The 9,147-nt window shown below is 35.7% G+C and overlaps 1 protein-coding gene across 1 annotated transcript; it reads right to left on the bottom strand.

The window, feature by feature from the left end:
• Positions 1-1,888: 1,888 nt before the first annotated feature.
• On the bottom strand, positions 1,889-8,732 carry LOC144961509 (ankyrin repeat and sterile alpha motif domain-containing protein 1B-like). Its single transcript, XM_078894670.1, has 7 exons — positions 8,611-8,732; positions 7,832-7,943; positions 6,253-6,389; positions 5,573-5,656; positions 3,594-3,770; positions 2,572-2,700; positions 1,889-2,106 (listed from the first exon to the last, which is right to left on the bottom strand). Exons 2-7 carry the CDS (start codon positions 7,929-7,931, stop codon positions 2,038-2,040), a joined length of 696 nt encoding a protein of 231 aa, XP_078750796.1. The 5' UTR covers positions 7,932-7,943; positions 8,611-8,732; the 3' UTR covers positions 1,889-2,037.
• Between the last annotated feature and the right edge of the window lie 415 nt (positions 8,733-9,147).

Here is a 9,147-nt window from a genome sequence, read left to right as displayed (position 1 = left end):
AAATGCAGCAATCATTTGATACTATAACGATGCGTTCATGACTATATTATATTAATATCGTGCAGTGGTTCCCTACCCCCACGAAAGTGCACTTAAAAAAAAATAATCTTCATTCCAGTCAGCGGTGTAAGGGAATATCGATTTTATTTTCACAATACCTACAATACACGATTATTTCCCTTTATACTAAAAAAACAACAACTGGTAACTGGATGACAATTAATTATGATTGAAGGTTAAGAAGAAGTGCCAGCAAGATGTGTTTGTAAGGAAGGAGGGAGGGGAGCGGGGGGGGGGGGGGGGGGGGGGGGGGGGGGGGGGGGGGGGAAATTGCATTGCACGTGAATTAAATTATCACCAGGTACGAGTTGGTGTGCCCCCCTCAACCTGGAGAGTACACTGGGATAGTCTTGACAGTTTTTTTCATTTCATTTTCGCTTTTGTTTTGTTTTGTTTGTTGTTTTTTTTGTAATTGTTTGTTTAATCTATTTAACGATTCATTTCTCTCATTATAATTATTATCATTTTTTTTCAAATACGTAATATATTTTCTTCCAGGCACTTCTCTTATCCTCTTAACTCTTTTCCCCGTTGCATGGCAAATCTAAAATTAGATTCAAGACAGCGCATGCTTAAAACCTTAACACATACGTACTGCTTTACCCTGGAGTTGGGATGGGAATAACAATGCATTTCTTAATTCAAGATAATAAATAAAATATTTTTTAAAAAACAAGGCAATTTTAATTTTTTTTTAAATAGTTATAAAAATAATAATAATAATTCATTAAAAAAAAATAATTAAATAAATAATATATTTTAAAAAATTAAGAAATAAATAAATAAAAATAAAATAATAATAATGTGGTAAAGTAAAACTTGATAATAGGCATAGTATAATAATATTATTGTAAAAAGTGAGAACAATTACATGGTATAAAGTTCAAGGAGCGTACAGGTTATATAATTGTTAAGATATAGATAATAAAAATTATATTGATATAAGAAAAAGAAAGAAAAGAAAGAAAGAAATAAAAGAAAATAAGAAATAAGAGGATTGCCTCAGATAGGAGCTGTTAAAATGAACGTTGGTTTATAATGTATTTAACTGACATAGTTCTTGGGGCACCAAATGTTACAAGGTGACACCAAAATGCGGACAAATCATCATATCATAATTAATTCAAAAATATCTACCTATGAATATTATTCATACCTTCAATTAAAAATTTTATAGTCTTCAAAACAATGTATGGTAATAGTTTTTGTTTTGTTTTTTAAAAGAATCCGAAAGTCAGAAGCATCCTTAAATAGCTGATTTTAAAATCAGTGAATCGATGTCTTTGAAAAGTTATTTTTGTTCTATTTTGTGTTGTGATGTTGTAAGGGATATAATCCACGAAAAAAGATGGCATACTGTTAATTTTGATTACTTCCCTTGAATTATCCGTGCAACAAGAAAGATCAGTGTCCTGAAATTTTAATTTCATTATTTTTTTTATTTTTTTTTAAATCTCGAAGCAGTGTCTACCAAATGCTTCACCAAAAATAAAGTATCATACCACTTAGTGCAAGGATTATATAATGCAAATTAAATCTTGGTATCAGACTATATCATTTCTTTGTAATAAAATGATAATGATATCGAGGGCCTTTCTCTACGCTATACTCTCACATAAAGTATGCTCAGATTCATTTACGATCAATCTCTAAAATTTTCCTTTTCTTTCTTTTTTTTTTTTCTTTTATTATTTTTTGCTGCTCGGATTTTTATTGTTTGTGATTTGATTTGTTTATTTGTTGCTATTTCGGGTTGATTTTTTTTTTCATTTTAGTTTTTTGGGCGTTTTTTTTGTTTTGTTTCTTTTGCGATCCATGTTTTTCTTTCTTTCTTTTCTTTTTTTTTTTTTTTTTTAATTCTAATCTATAATCTTGTTCTTTCTTTCTCTTAAAGCTTTTGCAGAATGTTCACTTTTCTTTATTTCATAAGTGAATTAAACTGCTTAGAACGATGGGTACATAATTGTAATGCCTACCTTAGCTTTGCAATCCCCTCTGTGTGGACACAGCACCCTTCAGTTCTTTGACTAGTGTGGACCCCAAATACTGTGGACGGAAACAACATTTGTAAGACTATATAAATCATCGAGGTTAATTAGACTGGTAGATTGATGGATGTATGAAATGGTGGATGGATAAAAGATAGATGGATAGAAGGACAGTTGGTTGAATGGATGGATGGATGAATGGATGGATGGATGGACAGGGGACAGATGGATGGAGGGATGGATGGAAGGATGGATGGATGGATGGATAGACGGATGGATGGATGGATGGATAGATGGATGGATGGATGGATGGACGGATGGATGGATGGTCGGATGGTTGGATGTATGGACAGATGGATGTATGGACAGATGGATGGTTGGATTGATGGATGGATGGATGGATGAACAACTGGATGGATGAACGAATGGACAGATTGATGGATGGAAAGGGTGATAAAGAATTGATGGATGTATCTATGGACAGGTGGACAAATGAAGACGACGACGATGACAACAAACTTACATGAGCTGTATAGTTACAACAGCCTTTGATGAGAATCTCTGGCTTATGCCTCCATTGTTTGATAGACCCTGTGTACTGCATCATGTGTGGTGCCCGGATGTGGATGGCTTGATCTCGGATGCTCTGGCCCTGTGGGCAACAACGTCAAATGGAGATTAGATACAATTTGTTTTTGTTGAGGTTCTTTTTTTCTTTTCTTTTTTTTTTTTTGGTGGGGTGGGTGGAGGATGGTTTTGTTTTCATTTAAATTTTGTTTTGTTTTTATTTTTAATATATATATTTCCTCTATTTTCTCTTGGTTCTTACAAATTTTGTAATTACGAATAAACACATCCATTAAGCAAATTTGTAATTTCACAAAGTTCAATAGAATTGATAAAGCCAATTACACTGGAGTACACAATGTAGCTTTGCAAGGGTGCAGATGCTATGTCAATTATCTAATAGATTTTTTAAAAATAAGCACATATTTACAGATTCGCCATAGTCGATGAGCTTCAGAATGTCATGTTTTACTTTCCTAGCAGTCTATATGAAGCCATACAGTACACCCATCCAAATAGTGTCAAATTTTTTCACAAGTCCTCTTACAAAAATCTCTCCCTTCCTATATCCCACAGTGCTGATGACAAAAAAAATGAAAAGTTTGACCAATTGCCTGTAAGCCCCATTTTTACTGCATTAAACCACAAACCTTTAGAGCAATTGAGATGATAAATCATCATTAATACTCCAGCAAACTTCTGAAGAGTGGGAAAACTGTACCTGTTTGTCCCACCACACATCAATTCTCACACTGCCAATACATTGATTGGGGGGGGGGGGGGGGGGGGGGGCCTGAAATGTAATATTTTTAAAAGGAGGAGAATCACTCCAAAATCCCAGATTTCCTCGGATCCGAGGAAAACCATCAGCACTGATCCCAGTAGTACCCATCCACACTGAGTAGATCATGGCAATTTGTGTAAAGTGCCACAATAATAAATGAATAACTACAATTCTTGCACGATGCGATGACGTACCTGATTAAGACCTTGGGAAGCCTCCTCAAACTCATCCAATGACCCTTGAGGGAGATCGCTCTCTTGATCTCTGTTGACCCTTGACCTCACTCCAGTGTAGTCACGGTAAAGGTCAACGTGATCGAATGGAGATCTTGGCTCTCTCAGACTTTCAAAGCTGGCAATTCGTGGTTTGGCCTGTAACGAGAGAGAGGAGAGAGAGAGAGAGAAGAGGGGAGAGAGAGAGAGAGAGAGAGAGAGAGAGAGAGAGAGAGAGAGAGAGAGAGAGAGAAATAGAGAGAGAGAGAGAGAGAGAGAAATAGAGAGAGAGAGAGAGAAAGAGAGAGAGAGAGAGAGAGAAAGAGAGAGGGAGGGAGAGAGAGAGAGAGAAAGAGAGAGAGAGAGAGGAGAGAAGAGAAAGAAAGAAAGAAGAGAGAGAGAGAGAGAGAGAGAGAGAGAGAGAGAGAGAGAGGAGAGGGGGGGGGGGGGGGTTGGAAGATTAATTAATAAATGAATGAATGAACAAAAAAATGAGTGAATGAATGAATACATTGAAAAATCAAAAGAAACAAATGAATTTATAATATTAAGGAAATAGAAAAAGCGGCCGCAAACGGAAAAAAAAATTATTAAGTATTTATTAGCCTGGATTTATATTCACAAGATGGGATAAGGAACCGAGAGGGCAAACTAAAGGGCAAGAGCTCATCAAGTCACTGGTTTGTTTCTTTTGTTTGTAGGTGTTTAACGGCGCTTTCAACACTATTTAGGTCATTTAAGCGCCCATTTCTGGTTTTATCAATTTTTATCGGCCTTGAGGGGCCATAGCTGCTCAATCGTGTTAATACTGTTGTAATAAAATTTTATAATAGTTACATGTTTGTTACTTAAAAATGTTTATTTACAATTCCTGCAGATACTTTAAAATTGTAAGCAGATCGACTGACTGGAACAGTCACTGGATCAGACAAGTAAGTAACCAAAAGAGCAGCCAAAAGGCTAGAGCTGAACGAGTAGCTAGATGGGATAAGTAAGTAGCCAAGAGAGCAGAATACAGGGCAAGAGCTTATCAAGTCACTGGATTGGAGGTATGTAAAACCCAAAACAGCAGACTGTAGGGCAAGACCTCATAAAGTCACTGATTGAAGAGAAGTAACCAAGAGAGTAGAACACAGGGCAAGAGTTTATCAAGTTCCTGGATAAGACAAGTTACTAAAAGAGCAGTCGAAAGGCTAGAGCTGAGCTAGTCACTGGATAGGATAAGTCAGTATCCAAGAGAGCAGAATACAGGGCAAGAGCTTATCAAGTTCCTGGATTGGAGGTAAGTAAAACCCAAGACAGAAGACCGAAGGGCAAGACCTCATAAAGTCACTGTTTTGGAGAGAAATAACCAAGAGAGCAGAATATAAAGGGCAAGAGCTTATCAAGTTCCTGGATAAAACATGTTACCAAAGCAGCCGAAAGGCTAGAGCTGAGCTAGTCACTGGATCGGATAAGTAAGAAACCAAGAGAGTAGACTGAAGGGTTAGAGCTGAGTAAGTGACTGCATCCAATAAGTAAATAGCCAAGATAATAGACTGAAGGGCTAAAGCTCAGTAAGTCACTGAATCAGATGTGTAAGTAACTGAAAGTACAGACCAAAGAGCTTTTGCTCATCTAGTCAATGAATAGGATAAGCAAGAAACGAAGAGAGTAAACCGAAGGGCTAGATCTGAGCTGCTCACTGGACAGGATAAGTAATGAACCAAGAGAGTAGACTGAAGGGTTAGATCTGAGCTGGTCACTGGACAGGATAAGTAATAAACCAAGAGAGTAGACTGCAGGGTTAGAGCTCATTTAGTCACTAGATCAGACTGAAAGCTATCCAAAGGATAACAAGCAATTGCTATTGTCCGTTTCACGCTATACAAATCGAGATAAACTCTAGCTCCATGGGCCGAATGGCTCTGAAGGACTACATTGAAGGGGTAGTACAAATCCAAAAGTCAACTATAACTTACAGGACTAGTAGGAACTTCTGGTCTTCTCTCTCCCAGTGATGCCAAAATCCTCTTTCGATGTCCCACTGATGTTATGTCAAGCACCTGGATGGGGAAGACGAAAGTAAAGATAGATAGATTGGAGAATTATTTGAAAGAATTAAATTTGCACTCATGAGCAATTTGCAGTGAAATATTCGTGAATTCACCATTTCCTCCTTTTGCCAACACTAAAACAGAGACATACACATATAAATATAACACAAAAAAAAGTCACATCCATTATTTTTTATTTATAATGAGTATAATAACATTTATAACACTTGTAAATAAATGGCAAACTTTGTGTGTCTCTTTATCTGTATTTATGTAATAAAGAAAAAAAGAAATAAATCTTATATAGTAAGAGGAAGAAGGAGAGTAATCTAACAAAAAAAACAAACAAACAAAATTTTTGAAGAAACACACACAAACCCCCCCCCCCCCCCCCCCCCCCCCCCCCCCCCCCCCCCCCCCCCCCCCCCCCCAAAACCTCAACCCTCTCCCTTTTCACACACGCACAAACACACACAGACAATAAACACAAAAAATAAAAAGTATTTTACACTGATATGCATCACCACGTGTCACTTATCTACTGTAAATGAGGCACGACATTAAAGTTGGGGTAATTTTTCCCCCTAGTGCATAAAAGTCCTTACCGTTACTAGTTCCAACTCCCACAATTGCACCACTCTCTCCATGTTGTTGTAACCGTGGGACATGAACGTGTCCAAGTACTGGTCTAGTCGTAGGGATCCAAGCCACTCCGCCACTGACTCGGGAAGCTTTTTCATGTCTGTACAGATTGGAGTATGTATGAGGTTTATCATTGAATTGATTCATTCAAGTCTGTACAGATTGGAATATGTATGAGGTTTATCATTGAATTGATTCATTCAAGTCTGTACAGATTGGAATATGTATGAGGTTTATCATTGAATTGATTCATTCAAGTCTGTACAGATTGGAATATGTATGAGGTTTATCATTGAATTGATTCATTCAAGTCTGTACAGATTGGAATATGTATGAGGTTTAATCATTGAATTGATTCATTCAAGTCTGTACAGATTGGAATATGTATGAGGTTTATCATTGAATTGATTCATTCAAGTCTGTACAGATTGGAATATGTATGAGGTTTATCATTGAATTGATTCATTCAAGTCTGTACAGATTGGAATATGTATGAGGTTTATCATTGAATTGATTCATTCAAGTCTGTACAGATTGGAATATGTATGAGGTTTATCATTGAATTGATTCATTCAAGTCTGTACAGATTGGAATATGTATGAGGTTTATCATTGAAATGATTCCTTTAAAATTACAACCATATGATGACATTGTGAAATTAAAAATGTATATAAGGAATGATAATGATGTCACTTAGCTCTGAAGGACTATTGTAAGCAATCCTTATCATATCATGTTGGCCAGGGACCCCTTGTTAAAGCGCTTTGAGCACGTTTAGTGGATATTGCGCTATATAAAAGCTCAATATCACTGTGTTCGCTATGCAAGACTATGATGGAGAACTAGGTGTCCCAACACATGGATCTTAAAAACAAACTAACAAATACCATCCTATGGAGATCCATTACGACTCATTTATTCAAATTCAAGTAGAGCATGGATTTCTCTGATTCTCCTGTCTACCGGGTAGCTAGGTCTAGATTAGAACTGGCAGAAAGTAATTTGTAACAGAGTAGTAGTTTCTCCAAATTAAAGAAAAAGCAATGTCTGTTTAATTCTAGACTCTAGAGAAACTGGGATAAATTCCACTGGCAGGAATCTGTTGGCGTAAAAAAACTAAATGAGTCAATTAAAAAAAAATAATAATAAATGAGTCAATAAAATGGAGAGAAAGATAAAGGGAGTTAATGTGACTCATATATAAGGGAACAACACAAAACAAACGACGTTTCAGCCTTTGGCATTTTTCAAGTAAAACACGAAAAATATATATATACATAATATATATATAATATATATATATTATATTTATATATATATATATATATATATTATATATATATATATATATTATATATAAATACTTTAAAAAGGCCAAAGGCCAAAACGTTGTCTGTTTTGTGTTGTTCCCTTATATATGAGTCACATTAAACTCCTTTATCTTTCTCTCCATTGGCTTCAAAAAGTACTTTCTATTTATTTTTATAAATTATATTTTATTATTATATTTTTTTTATTTCTTTTTTTGCTACACCAACCAACCTAAAGGCTGGAACTCCAAGAGCTTGGCAGCTCCTTCCAGAATCATCTGTCTGTGGGATGAATCATCCATCCCTATGGCACAAAGGTCCTGCTCCTCCATCACCTGACCACCCTGTTAGGATATACATTATAAAAATACAACCACTGACAAAAAAAATGATTGTTACAATGAGATACAATATGCAACAGGAACAAAAGGTTGTTGAGGGTGGCAGAAATGAGGATGTTGAAATGGTCACTTGGCTGGACAAGAAAAGATAACGTGAGAAATGAACGAATTCGAAGTTTGACTGAAGTGAAGAATGTATCAATAAAGATGAGAGAAGATAGATTGAAATGGTTCGGACATGTAAAGAGACAAGAGAGCGAGTACAAGGGAAAGAAAATATTGGACTTACAAATAGGTGGAAAGAGGAAAAAGGGAACCAAAGAATAGATGGTGGGATTAGGTAAAGGATGATATGAAAGACCTGGGCACAGAGGAATATGATGCTCTGAACCGAGATGCATGGAGATTGACATTCATTATGGCAACCCTGCAAACTGAGGGATAAGCTGAAAGAAGGAAGAAAAAACAAAAGGTTGTTTCACTTAGTGTATGGTTCAATATGATATTGGTATATTTATTTTTGAAAAAAAAAAAAAAAAAATTAAAATATAAGCAAATCAGCAAAGTCTCTTATGCACAAATTGCTGAGTAGCAAAATCCCTTTACACCATTTACTTCATGCGGATATGCGGATTCCAGTGTATTTGAAACAGAAGAAAATATTTCCTACCAGGAAATCAGTGTCGTCAAATCCATTGGCCACCAGTGTGTTCTCGTACTGTGGAAGTCCCAGGCCAGTCAGCCTCCCCCACACTCTGTAGTTTGGACTCACCTACATCAAAATTAGACCATGGATTTAAATTGATAGGTGACCCTTTGTATCAATTCACCTACATCAAAATTAGACCATGGATTAATTAATAGGTGACCCTTTGTATCAATTCACCTACATCAAAATTAGACCATGGATTAATTAATTTGGTGACCCTTTGTATCAATTCACCTCACCAAAATTAGACCATGGATTAATTAAAGGTGACCCTTTGTATCAATTCACCTATATCAAAAATTGACCATGGATTAATTAATAGGTGACCTTTTGTATCAATATTTAGTATAATATCTATGTGATCCAAACTAATAACATCAAATACAATATCAAAAATAATCAAAATTTAATCATTTTTTTTCTTATTTTTTCTTATTTACTTTCGTTCGTTTTTATTTTGTTATATTTTATTTACAGTTTGCTTTGCTTTTTCTGATT

The sequence above is a fragment of the Berghia stephanieae genome, unplaced genomic scaffold (genome assembly GCF_034508935.2).
Source record: "Berghia stephanieae isolate SIO BIC M18660-M18661 unplaced genomic scaffold, UCSD_Bste_1.3 scaffold2729, whole genome shotgun sequence".
Classification (NCBI taxonomy): Eukaryota; Metazoa; Mollusca; class Gastropoda; order Nudibranchia; family Aeolidiidae; genus Berghia; species Berghia stephanieae.
This window is presented reverse-complemented; position numbering and strand designations above follow the sequence as displayed.